At 38.7% G+C, this 27068-nt stretch overlaps 1 protein-coding gene across 17 annotated transcripts; it reads right to left on the bottom strand.

Annotated features, from left to right (window-relative positions):
- Positions 1–456: 456 nt before the first annotated feature.
- BCLAF1 (BCL2 associated transcription factor 1) lies at positions 457–26867 on the bottom strand. Of its 17 annotated transcripts, none has more exons than XM_054061117.1 (14): positions 26693–26867; positions 20152–20290; positions 19041–19114; positions 16917–17034; positions 15091–15996; positions 13061–13732; positions 12779–12948; positions 10001–10106; positions 8989–9073; positions 8128–8303; positions 6808–6988; positions 3011–3157; positions 1157–1366; positions 457–1016 (listed from the first exon to the last, which is right to left on the bottom strand). In XM_054061117.1, the coding sequence occupies exons 4-14, from the start codon at positions 17018–17020 to the stop codon at positions 1011–1013; spliced, it is 2763 nt and encodes a 920-aa protein (XP_053917092.1). In that variant the 5' UTR covers positions 17021–17034; positions 19041–19114; positions 20152–20290; positions 26693–26867; the 3' UTR covers positions 457–1010. The 17 variants fall into 17 exon arrangements, 15 of the variants coding, with proteins under 15 accessions (XP_053917092.1, XP_053917104.1, XP_053917090.1 ...); XM_054061129.1 differs by lacking the exon at positions 26693–26867 and adding an exon at positions 25555–25686 and having other exon boundaries at positions 13061–13207; XM_054061115.1 differs by lacking the exon at positions 26693–26867 and adding an exon at positions 25555–25686.
- Between the last annotated feature and the right edge of the window lie 201 nt (positions 26868–27068).

Below are 27068 nucleotides of genomic sequence, written 5' to 3' on the forward strand. Positions count from 1 at the left end.
TTGCTAATGATAGCCCAGAAAATTCCACCTATACTTCATACTTTATGGACAGCACACTTCTCTTCTCTTGTGGTTAGTTTAAAGCCTACCTTTCCAGAACCCTAAAAATTTTACTAAGTAACCCTTGACAAGGAAAACATCTTTTAATGACAAAGCAAATCATCAGGTATGCATAACAAAGGAATGATCTGTTCTAGACAAGCTACAGGAACTAAGGTAGTGCAGAACTACCTACAACCAACTACAGAGATAGGGGAGGGAACTCAAGTTTTCAGATCTGCTAAAAAGTTTCTAGCAGCAAGCAATGACTTGGAAATAGGTTTCTAAAACTCACATTCCAGAAGAGAAATAATACACTTAAAACTCACTTTAGTATTCATATACATATGTATTTCTTAGGCTACTAAAGAAGAGTGACAATTTCACTCTCAAAGATAAAGTTCTCGCTGCACACTCTAGCAGGGTGGAATAAAAATCCAGGTTTATCACTATGTAAGTGTGATTCTCATAAACTAACATACAATCAGCATTTTGCACAACTGCTTGTACTTACACTACGACTGGATAACTAGCCTTAAATACACTTCTTATAAAAAGACAACACAGAAATAGTAATAAGTTTATAAAAGATGCTGCTCCAACATTTCAGGTGTGCAGAGCTGTAAGTTTACTTCAGAATAAAACACAGACATAGGGGAGAATCAAAACTTTTAGATTTGTACTTGACCATATATTTGGACAAAGCAGAATTACACTGCATATAACAAACAGTAAAATTTCTTAAAAGTTGTTACAAATATTTTACTTTCTACCTGTACGATCATTAACATAGTTTACTATATCAAGATTTTTTTCTAAAGGCTTAAAACAAAAACAATCCCTCTAAACTACTTTCCAACAGTAAAATTTTAAGTAAAATGCTTACATTCATTTGACAACAAAAAAACATATTAAAAATGTTGAGTGGGTGGTGCAAGAGCTGCTCTTTCAGCTACAACCTTCTTCCAGGGTTATTCCTGTGGAAAGAAAGAGAAGTCTTGTTGTAAACTGTTAACAACCAAACTCCAAAACCTTTCTAAGCGATCCCCCTCCTCCCCCAGTTTCTTGAGATACTGCAAGATAAACTGTCTTATCTGCAATTCAGTAAACTTTTTACCTTTTCCTCTTTGCGTCTGTCCTTTTCTTCATTGTTCTCAATTGTTTCTTCTTCATCTTCCACAATCCCATCCCCTTGATATTTGTCATGCGTCCACTTTGGACTGCTACCCGACTTCTTGAAGTTAAAACGCCCTCTGCCACGCTGGAAAGTACCACGACCTCTCCCTCTTTTGGCCCAGTAATCCACACCATCATCTCTGTCATCATGCTACAATAATACCAGACAAAGAATAAGGTTAGAACACCTCTTAAATGTACCCCTTAAACGTTAGTACTCTGTATCAAATTTACATAGAAAAACATTTAAGAGACTTTAACAGTGCAGATCATAATCTATAAAATGCATAATGAAGAATATCCTTACAATTCACCATCCTGTAACTAGAACAATAAGATGTCTTAAAACAATTTTATTAGCTGTATGCCTACTCAAATGTTTCTGAGTAATGAATCAATTCTGTCACTTATCTTCCGTCAGAAGAAAGAATTACCCACTAGTTTTGAGAAAAAGAAAATATGATTTTAAAGGAAAATGCTCTAAGAATATGCTAGGATTTTTTAAAATTATTTTTACTTTAATGCAAAGATAGAGTCCTTTATGCTTTTTAAGTAGAGGTAACTGAAGACATTTTTCAGACAGTTTCCACCTGCACAATGTAGAGCAAATGAAGTCTAAACTGTTTAAATTTGACATTAACAACAGCTGAGTTGCTCTGGTGCTTAAAGTTTGCTATCTTGCTACCAAATATAGCCTTCATAGTTTGACAAGTCTTTTGACAATCGCTCCATGAACTGCATGTACACTAAAGACAATTATTTAATATAAAATCACTTTGTATTTAGAAGAGTGAGGTACACTTGCTTCAACATCTGTTTTGACTTGTGATTTGGAAAGAAATCAGAACTATTAAACACATACCACAGCTGTATAAAGCAGTTAAATAATAATTATATATTATAAGAAAAATTAAAGGGTGGATTCTTTTAAATTAGAAAACATTTTTAGAGATGAGAATAAAGTTTAATAGCTACAAATACTTGCTCTAGCTATCACAGAATTTCTTAATGAATATATTAACACATCTCTTGCTATGTTTACAGATCAGAAAAGTTTACATGTGTGGGGAGATGGAGGAGAACTCCTCAAACAAACATCCAAATTGTTATTCGTATTATTTCTTGGATTACCTGTTAACATGCTTGTGACAAACTATGATAGAGGAGAAGGTCTAATCTCCACCACTTAAAATTTTTCAGTGGTGAAACAGTATCCCTCAAAGCTTGCATTGTTTAAGAAATCAACCTGAACAGAGGCTATTCACTGGGGAGTTACATCAACTGTCCTCCTTTCATAATCCAGATGAGAAAGAGGCATCAAGACTAAGGTGATTTTCTTATGACTATCTCACTACTCAATGAGGAACAGAAGGACTGCTGTAACAGTCAGCCTACATACATCCACAAATACTGTCACAGCTTTTCCCAATCTTCAATTTTTGCAGTCTTCCAGACAAATCTAAGACAAAGCTTGAATGATATACAGACATAAATCCAGAAAAACACAGCACAATTATTTCTGGTTTAAAATTTGTTTTTAATAATTTTAGTCTGACTCTGCCTTCTTCCCTGCTCACTGATCAAAGTTCTGGAGATCAATTCTGTCTCAGGCTTCAGTTATTGCCAGCCTGCTACAGAAAAACACAGAAGCAGCAGAACCACACACAAAAACAACCCTGATACTCTCATGATTACATAACTAAAGTCCCTGTCTGCACATGCATGCTACTTCTACACTTGTAGAAAGTTTGAGAAAACAAAAGCATGCATAAGATATCGAGTTCTCCACACCCACCAAGAAGTATTTCTTGCTTTTTGGGGTATATTCAGGATCCCATTCCTCTTCCTTCGGCCTCTTCTGAAAAGTAGTATTTGAGTTGCTGGGACCAGTATTTGTTCCAGCAAAGACTCCTCTGGCTCTTCCTCTGCCCCTAATTCGAAACTGATTAACCAAAACGTCATTTAATCTATTTACATAAAACCACAAAGAGTTCAAGTTCTCTGTTACTGAAAATGCTCTTTCTGTGCTTAATTACAGAATCTGCAAGTGTAAAACCATTTTCAAATTCACATATTACCTTAAATAACATATTCAAGCATTCACTTTGAAATAATGATTCTATTAAATTTAATTGAAACACACTTGAGTTCTTGGCATATATTCACCCACAACCACAAAAAATTTCCTTTGACTGCTGGTAAACTAGTGTGTTGCAACAAAAGGTCAGAAGACGCTTCTGAAGCTGTTCACAGACAAAAACAAACAGAAAAACTAGACTGAAAGAGGGACAAAACTGTCATTTGGAGAAAAAGAAGGTCATTTATGGAGTCAGTCAAATCAGTTATGAGAAAGTGATTCTAGAATACACACAAGCATTGCAGTTCTCAAATAAGTACATCCACTTTGGGTTGCTCAAACATTTTCCACTGAGGTTCAGAAATATACTTCAGGCCAAATTAAATTTCAAATTAAATTCTCTACTCAGAAAAATCAACAATATGTACTGTAAAAAGCAGCAATGCTTTAAGTGAAAAATATTCTTGAATGCTTGAAGTGAAGAATATTTAAGTGTCTTAAATATTCTTTATAATTAATTAACAGGATTTTAAAGCAATAGGCTAAAATGTCTCAGTAATAAGGAAAATGCTGAACTCAGAATACACTAAGTAGTAATATATACAGTTCCTTCAGCATACAGTTTTTTAGCTTGTACAAAATATTAAACAAGTGTTTATATCCTCCATTCAAGAGGAGGAGGTTAGGTTGGGAAGACAGACTGCTAAAACCAGCACTAATTATGAACACAACTTCCATAAACAGCCTAATTAAAAACTCAGAACTGAGTCTCCAGAGTAAATCTCCAAAAGCATGACTGGAAAATAAGTATGTTCCACAAACGTGGACCAAAATAAAAAGATATAATTAACTAACTTGAAAAGGAGTATTATGCATACTTAGTTCCACAAAGCACCAACACTTCTAATGCAGAACTGATACTCGACAATTCTAAAAAAACTACTCTGAAAACAAAACTGACTGAAAAACAAATCTTCAAAAGATTCATAAGCCCTATCCAATACACTATAGGCAATTGAGAAAAAAAGTAATTGCTTGGAAAATCACTTGGAAAGCAACAGACCATCACCTGAAAAACACTGTACAGGAGAGGAAATACTACACGTTTTATTTCAAATAGCTTTGAAACCTTTACAAAATTAGGATACAAAAAGCAGTATCTCAGTGGGGGAAAAAAAGGATGTTGAGACAAAATTATGACAGGATTTTTAGAAACGCAAGATCAGCATTTCCTAGTATTAGGTCTCATTATCAGATTCTGTTTAAGAAAAATATCTACAGCTTTCCTCAACACTGTATTAACATTCTACCCCTCACCCTCGGGCCACCTTTCAGGCAAAGAAATATGGCAGGTGAAAACCATTATAGTATTGTCTTTATGGGCTTATTTACTGCGAAAACCATCACAAAGTGGACAGACCACATTCTCTATAAAAGAAGTTCTCTTTCTAAACCAAATTGTTACACACAGAATTCTGTAGGAGCTGGATACCTAACGACACTGTCATTAAGAGACTGCTACTTATTCTTATTTGTGTTCCTACTTCAAAACTATTCATGATGTGTAAGCATCGTGAACAAGAAGCCTAGAATTAAACATCTTCTATCAGCGAGCATTAGAGAAAAATCACTGCTAATTTAAAATTAACTTGACGGCTTAGCTTACATTAGTTTCCCCTATCCAGCAAGCTATGCTCTGCCAGTGTATCAAGGCTCCCTGCTTTAGGGAGGATTTACAACCAACACATTTTATTTACCCACAAGGCAAAGTAGTATTTATCGGAATGCAGCCATTATTGGCCTGAATTAAAGACGTTCCTACACTAACCAGTCTCTATGTTTTAATACTATCCAAGCTGGGTCCCTGAAAAGATCTGAGTCAACAGGTTGGCCTCTTTAGAGTCTCCTGTTCAGACAGAGTTTGTTCAATAAACCCGTGTGTGACCACGTACACCATTGGAGAACATTAACTGCATAGTCACAACTGACAGTCACTAGCAGTTAAATTAGTAGAAGGCTATTAAATTTTCAATTCACATCTACTTAAATTTCACGTGAAGCAGCATCTTTCACAACAGATACAATCTAGTTTAAGCAACCTTTAAGGCTTTCACCAATTACGAGTTTTCTTTAACTGATTCTCTTCGAGACGAGAGAGGGTTTTAAACTCCTTTCACTCAGTGCCACTAGCTTATATAGCTAAAAATTGTGCTGATATTTTCATCTTTGATGCCTACACCATCCAAGGGTTTATACACTTAGGTCACATTTCTGTTCCTTAGTATAATTATAAAAAAAAATAGCAAGAAAGAAGGAAATTATGCCTTTTTAGTGCTAGAAATTTTGAACTTTAAATTTTCTTCTAAGTAGCTACAATTTTTCAGATGGAAGATTCAAAACTGAAGTGTTTACACACCCCATGTGTTTCAGACACCCTCGTGTGTAGTTTAAAGCTTCTTTTGCTCTATTACAAACAATTCAATGTAAATTTATACGAAAAAATACCCTTTAGCTTTTTTCAGCCTTAAACACGGGCTACATGAAGGAATTATTGCACAAGTATGAAATTACTCCTGCCCATTCTATAAGTATATTGGACATCTCTCCCTGCCTAAACACGGAACTTGATTTTTTTGTGTGTCTTGTTCTGGTTTGGATTTTTTTGTTATGGTCCTTTGGGGTTGATTTGAGTTTATTGTTTGTTGGTTTCCAGGGAGGGTGGGAGCATTTTTGTTGGTTTTTGAGTTGTTGGGGTTTTTTTGTTTGGTTTGGGTTTTTTTAAGTTTTCCTTATCTTTTCAAGGCCTCCCTTATTGATTCCTAGTCTTTCCTAATGCTTCTACACTTCCCAATTAAATACCAGTAATTATATTAACATGGAATTTAATTTTAAATGATTTTTCTGAAAACTATAGTGGTCGATGTGTCACTTTCCAAATCACAATGCTAAAACACATTCCAGAGCTAAATTAATGAGCTTTCATGCTCACTGTGGTTAGCCCATGCCAAAGAAACACTAAAAATAACAAGTATACCACCTCCTCTCCTCAATACCGCTGTTTTAAGGTTTATGTATATTTTTAATTATCTGTCATTCTCTATTTCACAACTTACAGGTATCATGCACAAAGAAGGGCAAAATTAAACTGAAAATGTCAGGGAAAAACAGAAGTTGCAGGGAGTTAACAGGTAACAGATCATGTGATTAATCTTTACAAAAAGGCAGATTTTCAGATCCAGTCAGGAAACAACATAATTACAAAATCACAAGGAATAAACAATTTTTCCCACCTGTACGCTAGGGTCTCTAATGGTATGCTAATGCATATTTGCAAACCAATTAACTGCTATGGAGCAGTGCTGGGAAAAAAAACCAAGCTTTTCCTTTACATCACAAAATAATTCAAGAAACACTGCCGCAAAAGAAGTCTAGCCTAATCCTAATCACTGCAACACTTCCTTGTTTTTTTCACCATTAGTGAAGTATTCATAATGTGGGGGAAGAGAGCAACTTACAAATGTGCCTCTTGGCCTGTTGACTCCTGCAAAACTAGAGTATTCCTTCTGTTCATGGTGGGTTTTGAACTCTTCATCTCTTTCCTTCTTGCAATCCTTTTCTTCTCGAGAACTGGATGAGGAAGAAGATGGGGAGGAAGATGGGGAGGACCGAGCACGGTCTTGATCTCTTTTCTGTTTACTGAAAAATAAGAAGATACACTCTGTGCTACTTCAAAAGTACTAGATAGTCTGTAACATACTATACTAAAAGGGGTCTTATTGTATTTCATGTAAAACTATCCCCCTTCTGGTTATAAAGTCACATACATTTTACGTATTTCAGATGCTAAGATGAAGTACAGTTCCACTTTCCAGCCTTCTCTTACACATTTAAATGCACTAAATGTATACTACTGCTAGCAAGTTGGAAAGCAGCAGCATGCAAACTGCAAATGCAGCTTTTCTATGTTTTGATGCCATGAAGAGATTATGTTACTTTTCAGATCTGCCTTTCATGTGAGGCAGAAAAACAGAATTTGAAGGAAAGAAAACCCTCAAAGCAAAGTTTTACAGTGACTTTACGTAGTTCAGTTTACATACTGTTGGAAAATTACAGCGTGGGCTTCCCTACATAGATGGCTGTACAGAATCAGCCAGTGGAAAATAACGTGGATACCAAAGTCAAAGTAAACAGAAAGGATAAGAAAAAAATTCATTGTATATCCAGTACAAAGCAGGGAAAACCAATTCCTATAGCAAGACTTTTAGTAACCCCGTAGTGGTACTATTTTGACCCAATCTACAAGATTTTAATATTCTATTCTAAAGAAGGTTCTATCTGAAGTAACTCTTACCACTGCTAAACAGTATGCACTAAGATATGCTAACATTTTTTCCTTAACAGCCCACTGTCTTTAGACAAAAATAAAAAAATCCCCTTCTCACCCATGTTAAAACCTAAGTTATCAGTAAGATTCTCATACTCTCGGTGTTATGAGTTGAAAAAGTGCGGAATCAAGCATAACGAACCAAAGTTCTTACACAAACTGTTTATAGAAATGTACTGCATTGAAGTCCAACCTCCTGATGTAGCCTGGATAATAGGACAGATTAATTTGTCATTTTTTTTCAGTGTTAGCTTGCTATTCCAAAGTTTTTGTCCTCATCCACCATAAGCCGTGTAAAAGACAGATAATATATATTTGCTGTAAAACAAATAATTTTAATTGTTTAAATTTAAATGTTCCATTACACAGTGAAAACTGAAAGCAATTAAGCTTACAATTATAAAAGGCTCATTAGAAGCTAGAAACCTATATCAGGAATTCAAATATTTACCTGTCATCTTTGTAAGATTTGTAATCCTTGTAATCTTTTGGCGTTTTCTCCCGCTTTCTTGACCCACTGGATTCCCTGGAACCCTTTGAGTCTCCTCGCTCTTTACTTCGCTCTTTTCTACGTCGGTCAATGTCATGCCGAAGATCAGCAGAATCACACCTTAATTTTTTATCTCCCTGTAAACAAATATATATATATTTGGAACAAAATTTTGAAATAAAACATCTAGAAGACAATCTGAATGAAAAGGCAAGTTGCGAGACAGTTTACCTATTCTTCAACAAACTCTTCAGCACAGGAATTCATTTTAAGTCAATACCCTTTACAATGCAATGGCTAGATATGAAAAAAAAGAACAGCTAAGAATTTCAGTTTCAAACAAGCATTCCCATCAAGCCAATGGGATATCTATTTTTTATGCAGACAGATCCTAATACGTGGTTTGGGAGGATGTATAAGTCCTCATTTCTTCTGATGAGTTGTTTTTAACAAAGCACAAACACCTTTGCAATTTGACCATACTACTCACTGACCACTTCAGTACCTTCCCCCCCACACCCTTTTCTTTGTACTTGGGAAGCTTAGTGACAAATTTGGTCAAGAAGCATCCAAGAAGAAAGGAAGGATGGGAGAAAAATTGACCTTATATATGCCACATTATCACACAGAAAAAAATCATGCTACATTAACTGGCTTCTTATTAACATGGTGTACTCAAAGGGGAAAAAAAAAGTTATAGATGCAAACACTCCAACTACAATACCACAAGTTATTTTTGTGTTTTTATACACAGAGTTGAAGTTCACAGTTAAAGGGAAACAAAATTAAGTTTAGAAATAAAGACATTTACTCGGAACCTACTTTTTGACTGTCTTCTTTAAAGGCTCTCTCTTCACCTGCTAAACGGGTATGCTTCCTCAGGGTACTCGGAGAAATGTCAATCCTCCTAAATGCAAAATAAAAGCAGGATCTTGCCATGCGTGTATGTTACTGTCAATAGCCTCAGACATTTCTTTTTAACAGGAAACTGAGAAGCAAGGTATTTTGCAGTAGAAGAAACATTTGCATACAAAGCCCCACCATCGGAATACAGAAGCAGACTAAAAATTAAAAACCTTGGTTCTGTACTGTGTGACGTATGCTAAAAACAAATACGGAAAATAGGTGGTTTGATTTTTTGCATTTTAAGTACCACTTTGAAGACGTAAGAAATGTTCAATGAGTTACTTCAAACAATTGTACATAGCCAGTTGAAAACCCATCCTCCCAAGAAATCAACATTATTATAACAGTTTTCTGTAAAGTCAAATATATTTAACAGTTAAGAAAGCCTATCAGGCTGGATACTGAATAAGGAGATAATAAATACTCACATGCAACACAAATATAGTACACTGCATCGTTAAAGTATAGCACACGATCAAAAAAAAAAAAATCTGTGTGACTACCTTCTTACCTTTCAGGCTCTCAGAATTTTCAAAAAATTGCTGTAAATTAACACACACAAAACCTAAAGTAGTATGAGATGGAACATTTCACACTGGAGAACAAAGATGCATGTACAGGGCTTCTTTTCATCTTCAAGACATATGCCCCTCAATATTTGAGCACTGCATGTGAGAAAAGTAAATATATCCCAAATGAGATACAGAAGTACAGAAGATATCTGCTACAAAACCACAGGTGAAGCCAAACTTGGCTCAGATGAGTTCTCTTTCACAAAACAGGGTTTTGAAGTTGGTTTTTTTTGTATTTACACAGAAATTAACAAATTACTCCATACAGATTAGAGAAAGTATTTTGGGTTCTCCGAAGAAATATTAGCAAATATTATTTGAAACACAAAGCATCTACATATACAGTTAACATATACCTATGTATTTCTGGGCTCTTTTGCCGGGTGCAGTGTTCTTCAGTAGCTTTTTGATATGCAGTGAACCTCTCATTTAGGGTCATTCCAGCTGACTTGAAGTATTGCTCTGTTGGTTACAATAGAAAAACACTGTTTCATTAGCTTAATTCAACTGAGAGGTATTTTACTCCTGACAGAAAGGCAAATAGCAGGCAAACCCACAGTATTTTCAATAAATCTATGAGGACAGGCAAATGTGGTGTTTTCCCTATTTTTACATATTCAGTAACCAAAACAAAGTAGTGCACAGCACCACTGCAAGCCTGACTATGCCACAACTGTATTACATCTAATTAAAGCATCATTTACTGATCAGACTTCCTCATTTTCAAAGACATTTTCCTCTAACAAAAAAGAAAGAAGCAATTTTGTAACAGTTACTTTGCCCATAGAGAAAATGGAGTTACTTTGAGTCATGAATACTTGCAATAAGTACATTTTACTACTCATCTTAACTTAAAAGTAAGGTTAATTCAGTGAAAGCACTTAAGTAATGTATGCTTCAGTAACTACACGAATGACCTAACAAGTAATTTCTTACAGGAATACAATTTCTTGATTTGAAGCTGTGATGATAAACAACCCAAGACAATTAACACACCTACATGTAAATAAAATCATTTAAGCATCTGGCATCTTGGCATACTTGACAACTTCTCTGATAAAATTTCTTTCCTTCAGAAACAGTTAAATTAGCAACAGCAAAACTCAGTTTTTAAACCAGCTCAACAAATGTGTTTAAATGTAATATAGAAATACATAAAGTCATGAGCTATGAAATGTTACATATGAAGCAAGCTATCTGCTTAACAGGTCAACATACATCTGTATCAACTTACCGCCCGGCATCCAGTATTTGTCTCATAACCAACCATTAAAACTTGAAACGGCCACTACAAGGGTAGTGCCTCAATCATAATTCCATCAAACACAGGAATTTGAGCTAGCAACTCTGTTTTTATGCCATTTTTGCCAGGAAGACAGAAGGTTCAACTTTGCCTGTTTGGCATCTGTATCTTTCAACAGCTATTTTACTTTTGTAACATGGATTTTGCCATTTCAAAACACATTCCAGGACCTAGTTACAATGAAAAAGAAAACATCACTGGGCATTTTCAGCTCTACATTAATAAAGAGCTGTTCAGACTGGTCGCATCACACCAATAATGAACACAACTTCAATTTGTCAAAAAAGTAACTAAAATCTGATCACAGATCACAGTAAAACTTAAAGACAGGTTCTGCTTTCAAAACGAACCATAAATGCATATATTCTAATAACTTGGCCAGACAGGCTGTTCAGCTGCTACATTTACCAGGTATTTGTTTAACATACAAAAGTTTACAAAAAAAGCAGTCTATTCTGTGATCAACATGTCAGAGTTTCACAAATATTATTTCACTTGCAGCCTATACATGTACTATATAAACAAAAACTTACAGAGGCTCTCAATGGACAGAGCCTTAAATCTCTTCAGACAGCAATAAGACAAGATACTTTCACAACAATGATCTTTACACTCTAAACAGGTGTCTCAATAAGAATTTTTTTTTAAATCTAATACATTATCCTATATAGTTAACATTATTGTTGACTATTACTTTCTTAAGTAATTAAAAAATGCAGGAAAATATTTGGCCTTAGTAATATGAATTTTGCCAACAAAATGAGATTTACGAGAATCTTATTAGCACATACTTCTAGCACGCAACTCTCTGCAATTAAAGCTAAAGCATCTTAAAAAAAACCCAATGCTTAAAGATACACTAAAAAACTGGTCACAACTATTTCCACACTCCCCTTTGTATGATGATACAGAATTATTTTCACCAGAAAAGTCTTCCACATCATCTCAGTACATCAAACAGAAGAAAACAGCCCAGTAACAAAATAAAATCCTAAGAAAAAAAGCATTTAAAGAACTCTCCATATATCCACAATCGATTTTAAGGAGTTACCTATTTTTCCATCAGAAAACTCTGACAGGATGAGTGTGTGACCTAAATTAAATGCATCTACTTTCATGGTTTGGGTCTAGGTTTTGGTGGGTTGTTGGTTGGAGTTTTTTGAGTGTTTATAGTAAGTTGCAGCCACTGCTGCTCAATCAGAAAATAATTAGTGTATAATTAATTTAATGGAGGTTTATTTAGCCACCACCAAGTTCTTGTAAGTGAAATTCCTGGCTCCACCACTAAAATACTGTCAAACAAAAATATCACAGTGTATTTAGTATCACTTTGAGCACGATTTTTCCTAAATCTTATTATTTTGAGAGCAAAAAAAATCCCAACCTTCTAATAGCATCCTGGATAAGAACTCCTGGGTGTTCCAAAAGGAATGCCACTGTATTTACAGTGTAAAGACATCTCTCAATTGACACTGCACTGCTTAATATAAAATTATATGTTAGAGCCATTAAAACAAAACATTGTAAGGAAAGACTGACTAAAGTAGTATGTTAAAAGTCCACTGCAAAAATTCAAACTTTATATGCTACTTAGGCTCAAAAATTCATCCAGAAATATAGCGTAAGTGCTATTATGCTCCATATTGCTTGGGGATTTTGCTATTAGATTCTGTGGTTATTCCTGTTCTAATTATTTTTATGTTACCTCAAAAGGAAAAGTTTGACTAAACCAACATTAAAACAGGGCCAAAATCTTCCTGTACTAGAGACAGCAAACAGGCTTAAACGAAGTTGTCAGATGTGTATTCGGTATAATAAACTGAATACGTACCTTTGACATGATGAACCAAGGACACAATGTGCTGAATAAATGACTCTGACGTGCTTTTGCTGGCCTGTGGCAACTTAATGTGGTCAAAGATGGATCGGAATTCTTGCTCCTTCTTGACAGAATGGACAAGTGTGCTAGCAAGCAGCCTGTCTTTAGTCAAGGAAGCAGGTCTAAAATGCATCAACAACAAAAAAAGACACACAAATAGAAACCACTAGTTTAAATAAGGATGAATGACACTGCAGACGGTCAAGAACCACACTGTAGAGTGGAATAATTTACCTATTGGAATCATCAAGAGGTACCGGTGCCATTTTGAGTTTAACTTCAGGACGATGGGAGTCACTGGCTATCATTTTGATCCTAAGTGGGCTCTCCTCTCTGAAGGTGGATTTTTCTCTCGCATCCAGATTCTTGTGTAGAGGGGGACTGTAATCAAAGAGTTCTTTGAGCTTTTCAGACTTTACCTGCTCAGGTGACTGACTTTCTTTCTTCATCATTAGTCTCTCAGAACTTTTGTCTTCTTCCTTGTGCTTATCTTTTGTGGCACTAGGCCTTTCCACTACATAGCCAGTCTCTTTAGGCTTATAACTTTTCTCATCTCTAAATCCATCGCTCTCTCTACTGCCCTTGTTTGATATTTTAGATTTGTATTTGGTTCCTTCCTCCTCAGCATTCCGGTGAGATGCAGTAGGAAAATTTTTACCCTGATCTGCCAGGACAGACTTTCTGAACTGTCTGTAATCCTCTGTCTCCTCTGTGTCCTCCCCTTCAGAGTCATTAAACTTTTCTTTCCCAGTCTCTTTATCAACGAAAAAATCTAAAGTTTCCTGTTCCTCCCATTCCCTTTCTCCCTCTGTCCTCCCTTTTTCTGATCCTCTCTCCTTCTGGGCCTCCTTCTCCCTGGTATTACCCCTATCAAGCAGGTATACTCTAGACTCTTCATCTGTGTACCTGTGGATAGCAAAGAAGAGACTCGTAACTCTGGATTGCATTCATTCTAGTTCACTTGCATTCCTCTTTTTCTGTCAATCCCACACCAAGAAGAAGAAAATACATTCCTCTGAGCAACTGAACTTCAGCATGCAATGCTTCGCACACCATTAATACCGTACCCATTAAATACCCGTACTAATGTACTACTGGAGGCATCCGAAAAATATGCCTTTCTGTAGAAGACCTACAAATTCTCTCCTGGAGTTTATAAGGATGCTAATGTTTTGGGTTTTTTTTTAATCAGTACCCAGTTTCACATTCTCTTACACCAGACATTTTTCCCAACAGATTCACATGAAATTTGGCAATTCAGACCGCAAGTCATTTTTGTACTTCTTTTAGTGAAAAAGTTAAAGGAGTACCATAAAATAAGTGAACCATTTTCAAGATTCTATACATTTCTAAGAGAACTCCAAGACCTGACACAGGCTTAATGCATTCACTATATTGTGTACAAGCAGGGAACCTTTAGAAGGCAGCTCTCCTAAACACAGAAACACATCAATTAATTATTTCAGACACTGCCTTATCTATATACTATTTTCACAGAAGTCCTAATATGTTCACCAACTCCTATGTATCTACCCCAGAGGAAGTAATATTTTTGACCTTCTAAGCAGTATATTTTTACATAATAAATCATTGGCTGGACAAAAGCCTACAATCAAACCTGTATAGCATAGTCACAGCTTTGCTCTATAATTCATTTTAAAATGAAACCACTGAAGTCACATTAGAAAGGAACAGTCTAATATCACTTAAGATTTTTACAACTTTTAAAAATTATGTCAAAAATTTTAGAGCAAATTTATGAATTTTATGTTAATTGGAAAATAATTATATTTACAGTTGAATGTATAAGTAATGCAAGTCAAGGGACCAAAGTTGTCATACTCTACCACAAAATTAATCATTGTACAATTTCTACACTTTAAGACTTCTGGAAGATTTGCATTTCAAACTACATGAAGCATTAAAACTTCATAGTACTTGAACAGAATTCACTATCAAACAATAAGTCTAACACACTATTCCAATTAAGATTTTTAAGTAAATGGCGTATAACAAAATACACTGTAAAGGAAAAACACAAACCAACTGCTCCTCAATTATACACATCCCTATCCTCTGCTAGTCAACAGGCAAGACCTTGAGGCACCTTAGAAGGAAGAGTCATACATTTCAAACTCAATTCCAAACAGGCTAAAATTAGTAATATTATTCCACAGTATTCTGTATTGCATTTTCCAAGACACAGTAATGATTTTGTCAACACTACAACAGACAGCATTTTAAGAGGTAACATTAACTCTTACCTTTTCATAAACTTTCCACCTTTTGCAGTTTCCTGTTCACCACCCTCAGGATAAAATGACCGCACTCGAGCCTCCTCACGGGGAGCGCTCTGTGATGGGATTGTCTTTGCAGGGCTTCTCCTCAAAGGGATGTGATGCAATGGACTATTCTGAGAAGGACTGTAACGGCTAGAACCATTTCCAACAGAACCAGAGCCAGACCTCTCAGGACTATGCTGAATGGAATGGGAATGTTGAGGTGTGTCCTTTGCTGAGTGGGCTGTGCTAAGCAAAGGGGCATCAGAGCAAGATGAACTCTGACTAGGTGGGGTGGCAATAGAAGGACTATGAGGTGACCTTGGACTGTTATCATACGCTGAAAGGCCAGGCCAAATGTCGCCAGAAGCTGCTGATGATTTGTTAAAATCGTCAAGAGACTCTGATGGGTCATGTTCAAATGTATCTTTCTGTTCATCTTGTGATTTATTTTTCAAAGGGCTATCTTGCAAAGGAGCCCCTTCAGTTTTCTTTGCCTGCTTTTCCAGAGACGCATGTCTTTTGGAAGAGACAGGTGATTTGCTGTATGGGGATGAAGAACGAGATGAAGAGGACCTCGGGGATCTGGAAGATCTGTAAGATCGACGAGATCTGCTCCGGGACCTCTGGGAAGACACAGACCTTCGTTTTGGGCTTCTGGAACGTGAACGACCACGCCTAGGACTTCGGGAGTGTCTTCGGTTCCAGACAGGCCTATAACCTCCACGATGGTATCTACCACCTCCTCCTTGATAATACCCTCTACCTCTTCCTCTGTAACCATAGGGACGTCTCATTCCTCTATTATTTCTGTAATCTCTGCGATAATCTCTAGAATAAATACGATCCCGGCTGCGAGATCGTGAATACGTCCTTGACCGAGACCTAGAACTAAAATTAAAAAGTGAACATTAACATTTTACAATTAAAAAAAATAAATTAGTGCCTTGGCACTAAATGCTAGATTTCTCAAATGCAGTCAGAAAAGCAAAGGAAGAAGACTAACAGCCTACGTAAATTCTACAATCTATCTGTATTTATTATTTCTGCCTTGAAGAACTATAATGAACACATCTATATTGCTAAAGACTGTGAAACTTAGACTTCAGCATCACATGATTGAGACATTACCAGTGGCTTAGTGGCTTGCCCTGCCATTTTATTAGAGTTTATCACCACTCTGGAGCATGGCAATCAGATCCTTAGCCACCACGGTTCACAGCCTGGAACGTGAAGTTACATGACCCCAGTTTAATATGGCAGCCTGTGGACAGCTGAAGAGGCAGTAAACATTCAATTCAGCCACTTCTTTTATGGGAAGATGGTAAGGTCCACTAGTAAGAAAGAGGAGGAAAAGGCTGGAGGCAACCGAGAAGACAGGGTAGAGCAAAGCTTATCTGCTGAAGCCTTAAGTTACTCCAGATCTGAAAAGCTGCACGAAAAATACAGAACAAATCACAGTGAAAGAGACTGGACAAGGAAAACATCATGTGAAGGCCAAGGGGGATAGGGGAGTGGGAAGGGAAAAAAAAAAAAAAAAAAAAAAAAAAAAAAAAATCAAACAAGCCACAAACCACAAAGAAACATTAGCGTTCTGAAATTATCTCAAGATATAAGAAAAGAGGAAAAAAAAAAAAGGCAAGTATAAAACAAAGTAACCTAAGTTACGTTCAAAGCAGAATTTACCCACTGCCCCAAATGAAGTAAGATCCCAGATTCACTTTTGACACAGGATTATGCAAGTGACAAATAATTTCCAGACAAAACCTAATATGCTATACCAACTTTTCATGCAGTAAGACCCAATTTACCTGTATCTCTTTTTCCTAGAATGTGACCTGGACCTTGACCTAGAGCTGGACTGGGATCTGGATTTTGATCTTGAAGAATGCGATCTAGAGTTAGATCGACCCATTTTTCCCAGTAGATCTTCTTTCCAAAAGGAAAAGCAGCAAGAGAACGGAAAAAAAAAAGGGAAGCGACTAATTTAGAGTCCACGTAAATCATAAATGAACACAATTTTTATATGCTAAAGTGAGAATATTAGGAAGAGGTATAACATTTCCTAAACAGAAGAACTTTGAAGACATGCATTAGTAAACAAAAAGCTCAACTACATTTTAAATATTTTAGCATAGCTACTATGCACACAGTTTGTCTGAAAAGACCGAGTATTAACAGTAAAAGGTTATCCAGATTCAATTGCAAAGTCACCTTGTAGAAGGCAAGAAGAAGCAACAGAAAAATACATTTCTGCAAATTAGGGCAAGAAATAATCTAAGTCTGTACAATTACACATTTTAATATATTTTAAACAAAATTCTTGCTATTTGAATGGTTTATAGTTTCTTTGCATTTCCAATGCACCTATCCTTTCCTGGAAGGACTTTACAGTCCTGTACAATGTACCCTTTTACATAAGTAGAGAAGAAGCCCTTGAAGTATTCTGTCCAGCAGCTGCCGATTTGAGCCAGGGGTATTATTTCTCTTAACCACATGTACTAAAGCTAATCACTCTGATCCAATTTTCCACCTTGCATCTTCTAAAGTTAACTTTACTTTTTCAACTACACATAAAATGTAAGGCTAACTTAAAAGATATTAACAACCAGTCAAAGAATATGGCTTAACAATAGAATTCAACATTTTTCAGCTCAAATTAAGCTATGCAAACTACTATAAACTATAAAGCTACGAGTTCTGAAAGAAAATAAAACTCGTAATAAACTACCATTTCTCCTCATGTATGATCATAATATTTGGGATTAATTAGTGCAAACCTAAAAAAAATACACATCTTTTCTTCTGAAATCGTTGGCTAAAAATCCCCAAATTAAAACTTTCAACCCATCATTTTCTTTTGAAATCACCCAGCTTTTAAAAATGTCACATTAGAAAACCTGAATGCAAATTGCGAACAACTAACTACACATTTTCATACCTTTGTATGCTCAATATCTATAATTATCAGTTAATAAGAAATAGAACAAAAATGAGAAACAGTTATTTAGCTTTTATATTGCAAACTACCAGGAAAGCCCAAAACTACTGCATTGAAAATACAAGCTCAATACAAAAAGCACTTTCAGTAACAAGGTATGTCACATAATCCTTCTTGCTACCTGGGTGATACTGCAATTATGTAAAGACAAATAAACACCACTAGAGCTTAATTTGAGATTAACAAGAGATTTTAGACACACTAAGCAAACACAAAATAAAAAATACAGACCTACTTCTCCCCATACTTATCCCCTGTTCCTGCCCATAACTCTCCCTACCACAGAAGCACAGAGTTTGCACGGCCCCAAAGACACATAACGTTACTAAAACTAACCCAGGGGAAAAAAAAAAAAATCTAAACTAGCTTTCCATTTAACTACAAAAAAAAAAATATTTACCTTGGAGAAGAATAACATGCTGAATGCTGTTTTTTATTTGTTCCTTCCATTAAAAAGCAATTTCACATATCCCATACTCAGAAGATGGTTTCTAATCCACTGCGTTCAATTAACTCACAGAAAATGGCATATAATCTCTCATGCTCATCCACTCACAGGCAACATAAATTCAGAGGTTTTTAAACTGTTGTAAGACATGAACTATGCCAATTTCCCAAGAGTGATAGGGAAAAAAACCACCTCTGGTTTTTTTTTTTTTGCTACTACAGGTAATTTTTGGACCAAAGTTGAGATGCATAAGTTTACAATACAACCCAATCTTAGCTTTAAAGGAAAAGAAATGAAGTTTATTTTCCCTGTACTCAACGATAACAGTTACACACTTGCACTCTATGTACAAGTACAAATCTCTGTATTACAGCTGACCTTTACAAGACTAGTGCTAAGTTCAGAGTTTTCTAGCTTCTTATTGCATGCATAAATTTTAGGAAAACAAAATCAATTCTCATTTTAAATGAATTAAGTTAATCTTACCTCAAACTGTTAGTTGGTGCCAATGAAGCAATTATTTCAAAACTCTCTATTTGTGCTTTCAGCAATACTGATCCCTATAGAACAGAAAAAGGGACTGTTAAATACATGATCTTTTACTAAAGGGCAGGTAATATCGTTTGGTTAAATGGGTTCAAACAATCTGTATACCATGAAAAGACAACACACAAGAAATGGCAAGTTTATTCTTTGACTCAATGAAGCTATGTGTTCGGACTGGAGCAGCTCAAAGGCAAGCCACTGACAAGCAGTAAACCCAACTCCTCATCCATCCATGATCACTCCCTCCTTCAACCTTGCTCACAGAGTTGTATAACACATTATCCTCACCTTTACAACAGCCTTGAAACCCTTCGGGTCCTTCAGTGAGCAGGGTCTTGATAACCAGAAATCACTTTCACATGATTAGGTTATCAAATTGACTTAATGAAGAAGGGCCAAACAAGTGCCAGAGCTGGATAAAGGGGGAAGGAAAAGCATGTAGCCAGGAGGAGAGGGCAAAAAGGACAGTGACAAACTTAAGACCAGTTAGAACTCTTAATATACAGCTTCGCACTTAACTGGAGCTATCTTTAAAAAAAAAATATTTGGAATGAGGACTTAAGACAAAAAGTGAAAGCTTTATGTTTCTCTGCAATTACTCTGTTATACCTTCTTGTTTAAAATGCATACATATATGAGTTTACCTAAATAACCAACATCATCTTCAAAAACAAGCTCTTTTACAGGTATACAGTAACAAAGTACAATTTTAATAATGAAGCAGTCTTAAGACTACAAATTTTTCACTGGCCTCAGCTTTTATTACCTCAGAGTCTTAATACTACGATACATTTATAGTCTGACTCAATACTAAGCAAACTTTCCAATTGTACTCAAGCAACTCATAGATTTGTCCCAATTCAATGGAGACAGGAGGATCCCCCAGAAATTCTGCATCTCAACAACTTATTCATTAAAGCCAAAGCCATAGAACATCCACAGCTCCTAAATAACACTCTCACACTTGTTCACAGATGTTTTCAATGCTTTCTTCATCTTAAAGTATTGCAGCACTTGTGTTCATAAACACTGCTTTCAAAAGTCCACTTACCATTCACTAGTAGTGACCAAGATATTTCCAATTTCTACAAATTATATGCTTTGATAAGATTAAGTTTTTACTTCTCATCATCAGCAAGCATGAGTCTCTGAAGGAGCACAGTAGTGTATCGGACCATTTCAGATCTTGTCTAGACAAAAGGCGAGATGGTGTTAGCTAGCAAAAGTTAATTAAGGCATTCAGAAGTCTAATACAGAAGTACCAATACAAACTTCGGCTAAAAGCTTGAAGTTCAGTTTGATATTTTTAATCAATACTTAAATCATCTCTACTTCTGACTCTTAAATCTGTGCGAGCTGAAATCCATACTCCTGATTTACACAAGTCTTTAGATCCTAGGCATACAGAACAAGACTGTTACTTTACCTTTAAAACCTCTAGGCAGAAGACAGGATCTTAAGTTACTATAGATCAAACTCTGGCAGTCAGTTCTGCACAGTTTTAGGAATCTTTCCCAGCAAAGGTGAGAAATAATAAATAAATCAATAAATAAACAGATGTGGCTAGCAGCCATTGGACACATGTCCAACCCTGGCAGCTAAAATATATTTGCTATTCTCTTAAAAAAAACCTCAACTACTGGGAGCTCTTGTTTCTATTAATTTTAACAGGTAAAAACTTGACACAAAGCCCCTTCTTCCAAAAAAACACTCAGACTTGGGAACAGAAGTGAAAAGACTACATAGATCTTTTAGAAGTTTGTCCATGTAAATATTCTCACAATATGCAGGAATCTAAAATTTTATTTATTTCTACTGAAGCAAATTCAGAAGACAGCAGCAGATAGACAGCATGCAGGAAAACAGCTCCTTTGTAACAGTAAACTTTTACATGCTTCACACTTCAGTAGGAAGAGTACACATTCCTCAGAAAGCATCACAACTACATAATATTGTTTCACAGTATCAAAAACACCCACAGCCTCTTCCTGTAGACTATCGTGCTCATTGTCAGTCCGTACTGGTTACACCATGTCAAGGGAGGGCAGGAATTGAGGCAGGCAACAAAAAAGAGGTACTAAGCATCATACGTTACACAACAACATCAATGACCAAACACAGACCAGTTGCCTCTTTACTGCATGAAGCTCTGAATAAGTTTCAGAAGAGACCAAGAGTCTGCCAAAGGTGCAAATTAAGAATGTGACACAAAACATCATCACGAACACCAAGCATTTTTAAGAGAGAACTGTAACTAGGAGCTAGGAACATGGCCTAGGCCTTAAACAGCAGGCTGTAATTCACATGCTTTATGCAACTCAAGCTTCTTTTTCTCTGGCTTTCTGCCCTAAACATGGGAAAAGAGATGCTTAAATCTCAACGATTTCATTCCTGTGTTAGAAAATCTATATATCACAAAGGAAGCTGCTGTAGCTCCACAGTACTTTAAACCAGAATAAGCCAAGACCTCTAGTTTAAAGAAACAATCCCATCTCTACTGCCATCTCTCCTACCCTTTGTTTCCTCGCATTCCCAATGATCTTCACCCTTACCCAGCACAAGTAATTTTTCAGCCATGGAGTGAATTACATCAGAAAATGTATGGACCACCTGGATTAGTTTGAATACAAATTATTTTTCTGATATAATTCGTGACAGCAGCCAGACAGGACTGCTTCTTTTGGCAGCACTGTTTTCCTAAAACTACCTTGACAAAAGCCACTAGCAAGAACAAACTCAGAAGCTGAGCTTTTCAACACTTACTTGCAAGCAGCTATTATAAATAAATAAATACTCAACACCATACAACCCACACAGGCACCCGAACAAGAAAAGCCTACCCTCAAACAACCAATCCCTGAAAAAAAAAAAAATTTACTTTTTTTAATAAAATGCACAGTCTGCTATCTGTCAGATACTGAGTTACATTCAGACCAAAGGGAGAGTCAAGAAATGTTTCTTAACAACATAACAGCAGAATCTTTGTGTACCTTAAATCAGCCTTAGTGAGCAAGTATGACCATCAGGCTTATCCCACCACAATAATTAGGAAGTAAACGTCAGTTTTAGAATTTGCTATGTTCAAAAGAGAAATGAAGGACAAAGAAAACAGTTTCCAAATCCTTTTAAACATTTTTTTAAGAGTCTTTAGTACACCACAGATGTTAAAGTCTTCTTAGAGTATACTGGCTGCAGATTTAAAAAGATTTAAGACATGTTACAAATTCTACAACACCTGGACATTTTTGAAGACATTTTAGAACAATTATCCCCACTTACAATAGCAAAACACTGCTTCGTCTTACTTTCCTTATTTTGCCTATCCTTCAGTTATTTAGTACCCTATGTTTCTCTTGCTTAAACACTACTTAAAAGCTGTCAGCAAGATTTAAGTCAAAATCTTGTTAAAGTAATTCATAAGCTGTTACCAAAATGCACTTTCATTCAGAGATTCAGGCTTCAGAAGAAATGAGTATTATACAATCAGGACAAAACAAAAGGCGATAGGATAAACCCCAAGAAATCCCAAAGAATTTCTTATACTCTCTCTCATAATACATACACCCAATTAAAGAGCCAGTCTTATTGAGACAGTAGTGCAAGGCATTTGTCAGTGCTTGTACATCTGTCATGCTTTCTTATCCATTCTTTACCCCCTCTTTTTTTAAGTGCCCACAAACTTAACAGTGGTGCATCACAAACAAAAATAGAATGCATTTCATTAGTGAGTGCTAACCCCTCCCACTCAGATTATCGATGAGTAGAATCTTACAAATACTACAATACACAGGAAACTTGTTTATACATTCCAAGATAGTTTGGGCAAGAGCTAGGAAGCATGCTTTCCCCCGTTTCATATTCTTGCTATATAATATTATCTTCATAACAGTCACATGGTTACAAAGACAAAACAGACCCACACAGGGATTACAGCACACAAAAAGTCAACTGTAACAGTAAAACATACACAGAGCTTTTTTCCCCCATTTCATTCATTTATTTATAGAAAACAATATAAAATATTTGCAAATTAAGTCAAAACTCAGCATCCTAGTAACAGTAATATCAGCTCTCCAAAACCATCACATGATCAGTAGCAGTCCTTTTATGTAACACTACTGGCAAACAAAAGCATGCTTCTCCACTAACTAAAAAACACAGAAACCAAAGCAACTATTTCTAAGAATTTTTGTCAATACAAAAAAGGAATCTGCATGCTTTTGGATACCAGTTCTTGGTTTTTTTTTCCTTAATGTTTCAAACACTGTATTTTCATGTGCCCTTACACAGTGGTTTCCACCACCTCTTTACGATAAGCTATGAGCATGTTGCCGCAGAAAAGGCTGTCTTCCCTCTCTCATTTATTCCAAGACTGATATTAACATGGGAGCTTGGTGAGCTAGAGCAGTTAACTGATCCGAAATAAAACTACTCTGGACGAAAAGACAAGAGGATTTCTCAGTCACATCACCTCCCAGGTCCCATTTACCGCAAGGCTGCAGGGAGGCCAGTGCCAGCACAATGAACGAGACAGCAATGCACTTTTTCAAAATACATTTGGGAGAAACTCTCAGACAGATAAACTGAACACAGTTGTAACCCAAAGGCCTAGTTTCTTCAGTAGTTTCCTTCACCTATTTCCACTACCTGTAACCCCAAGGGTTCTCTGGCATTCCTCAAACCCCTACACCACAATCTCTCCTTGACAACCAGCACAAATCTAATCCCTCCAAATACCTGCACTCTAGCTCCAAACAACAGCTCCCTGCTGACCCTTTCTGAATTACTACAGCCACTCCAAGTTCTCTGCATCCCCAATGGCAACAGGCCCTTCCCCATGGTAAAAACCCCCCTTCCCCAAGAAAGATTGCCTCAGCCACACCCTTCACCTGAGGGATTCCTCCTTGCAGCCCAGCCCACTACGGCCTTGCTAAAGCTATGGAACCAGTGCTCGGAGGAAAGGCAGTCACACCCCAGGTACTGATATATGGAACACATTAAATCTCTTCCTGCCTTTCAGCCCAGCCTGTCACTCAACATCAAGAAGGACGAGTGGGAGCAAGCAAATCCTACACTCCTCGCTGCAAGAAGCTGCATGCTTGGAGTGTACCTCAGAGCCAGAGCCTTATTCCTTCTTGTTTTCCTCACTTTTATCTAAAGCAATGAGATTATCAGAGCGAGAAAGAGGAGGACAGAGAAGAAAGACAATGGAGCTAGCCACCATCTTCCTGGAACCCTACGGTCTTTGATCCCACACCAAGAACACCTATGTTCTAATGTATTTATAATAACCCAACCATTACTCAAGCAGTGACTACTTGCAGTGTCAAAGATTCCTTTGTTTTGTATGCCCTCGAGTCTTTCTGCAGTAAGTCTTAAATGCTGCTGTTAAGGTAAAACTTTGATCTCAGAGATAAACAAGTGACAAATTGTACTGACTTGACTCAATAAAGGATCACTACGACAAACAAAACAAGAATCTAATCTTCATAAGAAAATCAAAGGAGAGAAAAGAGAAGGAGGAGTGGTTTACAAAGCAAACAAGAAATAAATGACAAGAACCCGCAAAAGCCGTATACCACAGTACGAACAACGCCGAGAATATAATAGTCCTTTTCACTACGGAGCAAAAAAACCCACTCTGACCCCACTCCGACCCCTCTCCGGCTTTTGCGGGCATTTCTAACCAGGGCATGGAAGGCGCAGAGAGGCAAGCAGGAACAGAACATTTAAGGCACAAGCACTTAAACCGCAGTCATGCCCGAAGGGAAGTTCCTCTAACTAGCGCAAGGGCTGATCCAATACCGGGAAGCATCCTCTCATCCCAGGCACACCCTCGAAGGAAACGGAGAGACATTCTGTTCCTGTAGCCAGCGCTGCACAGAGCGATCCCCTAGGGCCCATCTAGCACAGGGCAGGCGGAAAGGCTGCACGCCCAGGTTGCCCAGGGCGGAAGCCCAACAGGGCAGGCTGCCCGTTCCGCGTCCCCCGTGGGCTTCTATAAGCCACGAATCCCCTCAAGGCAGCCCCGCAGCCGCCTCCCGCCCCCCCCTTCCCTCTCTACCTTCGCTCCTCGGGGCGCCGCGCAGGCCCAGGGAGGAGCGGCGCCGTGCAGGCCCGACGACCACAGAGAGCGGCGGCGGCCGGGCACGCACGGGGCTCACCAGCGGGGGTGGCTGCCCACCCCGTGCCCCGGGATGGAGGGGAGGGGGGGGCGCGGCTGTGTCCGTCGCGGCGGGGGTGGCGGATAATGGCGCGCCCAGGTCACGCGGCGGGGAAGGGCGGGACGGCGCGGGGAGCGCGCGACCGCGGGGGGGAGGAGGCGGGAGAGACGGCCGCGCGCGGGGAGCGGGGGGGGGGGGGAGGAGGGGCGCGAGGTGCTTCCCCCGCTGCCGCCGTCCCGCAAAGCCTCAGTGCAGCCCCCTCACCATCATCTCCTCCACCCCTTCCTCACCTGGCAGGCGGAACTCCTGGCGGCCCCGCTACCTTTATCGCGGCTAGGCGGCCATTTCCCGTCTCGCCAGAGGAAGAGACGCGGGGCCCAAAGGGAAAAAAAAAAACCACCATGGAGAGCGAGGGGGCGGCGCCGCCGCTGCTCCGTCACTTCCGCCCTGCGCGGGGAAGGGCCCGCCCACTGCGCGGCCCGCGCGCCATCTTGGTTGTGGGTAACCGTCCGCAAGGAAGATGGCGGCTGGGGGGGGGCGGGGGTGTCCCACAGCCCGCGTCCAGCTGCCTCGCCCTGTACTACTGCCGGGGGCTCCGCGCCCTCCCGCGTTTAATCATAGAATGGTTCGGATGGGAGGGGACGGTAAAGCCCATCTAGTTTCAACCTCCCTGCCATAGGCAGGGACACCTCCCACTGGATATGGGTGCTTAAGGCTCCATCCAGCCTGGCCCTGAGCACCACCCGGGATGGGGCAGCCATAGCTTCTCTGGGCAACCTGCTCCAGTGCCTCACCACTCTCATGGTGAAGAAATTCCTCCTCATGTCTAGTCTAAATCTGCCCCTCTCCAGTTTATACCCATTGCCCCCAGTCCTATCCCCACAAGCCTTTGTAAACAGTCCCTCCCCAGCTTTCCTGTAGCCCCTTCAGGTACTGGAAGGTCACTATAAGATCTCCTTGGAGCCTTCTCCAGGCTGAACAACCCCAACTCTCTCAGCCTGTCCTCATAGCAGAGGTGCTTCAGCAGTCTGATTGTCTTTGTAGCCCTCCTCTGGGCCCGTTCCAACAGCTCCATATCCTTTTTATGTTGAGGATTCCAGAACTGGACACGGTACTCCGGATGAGGTCTCACAAGAGAGCAATAGAGGGGCAGAATCACTCCCCTCGCCCTGCTGGCCACGCTTCTTCTGACGCAGCCCAGGAGGCGTTTGGCCTTCTGAGCTGCCAGCGCACGTTGCAGGCTCATGTCGAGCTTCTTATGGACCAGCACCCCCAAGTCCTTCTCCTTCCCAATACTAAACCGTATCCCTGAGAACCTCATCTATCCACCTTTTAAACACTTCCAGTGACGGTGACTCTTAACACCTCCCTGTGCAGCCGCTTCCAGCGCCCGGGCTCCTTCCTTCCCCGCGGGGGTCACCCGCTTACCTGCGGGGCGGGGTGCGCGCCCATCCACGGGAGATGCTCGGGAAGGGCTGTCGGCAGAGCGGAGCCCAGCGGCATTGGCGCCTGCCGCTGCCCTGCTCGCGAAGGCGATGGCGTCGCAGCGGGGGCGCGCCCGCCGTTCGGCTGCGAGACGGGAGTCGCGTGGTCGAGGGACCCTGATGACACCGAACTGCACGGCAGGGGCTGAGGAGGAGCAGCATCCACACAGGGATGCGTGTCGGCCGAGGAGGTCCGGGAAGTGAAGCTGCTGGTTTATTTTTTTAAAAGACTATTGCAGATTATTTCTGAGGCAAGGAAAAAAAAGAAACCACTATAAGTTCTTTTTCTCTCTTTCTCTCTTTCCCTTTTTCTCACTTTC

The sequence above is a fragment of the Cuculus canorus genome, chromosome 3, assembly GCF_017976375.1.
Source record: "Cuculus canorus isolate bCucCan1 chromosome 3, bCucCan1.pri, whole genome shotgun sequence".
NCBI lineage: Eukaryota > Metazoa > Chordata > Aves > Cuculiformes > Cuculidae > Cuculus > Cuculus canorus.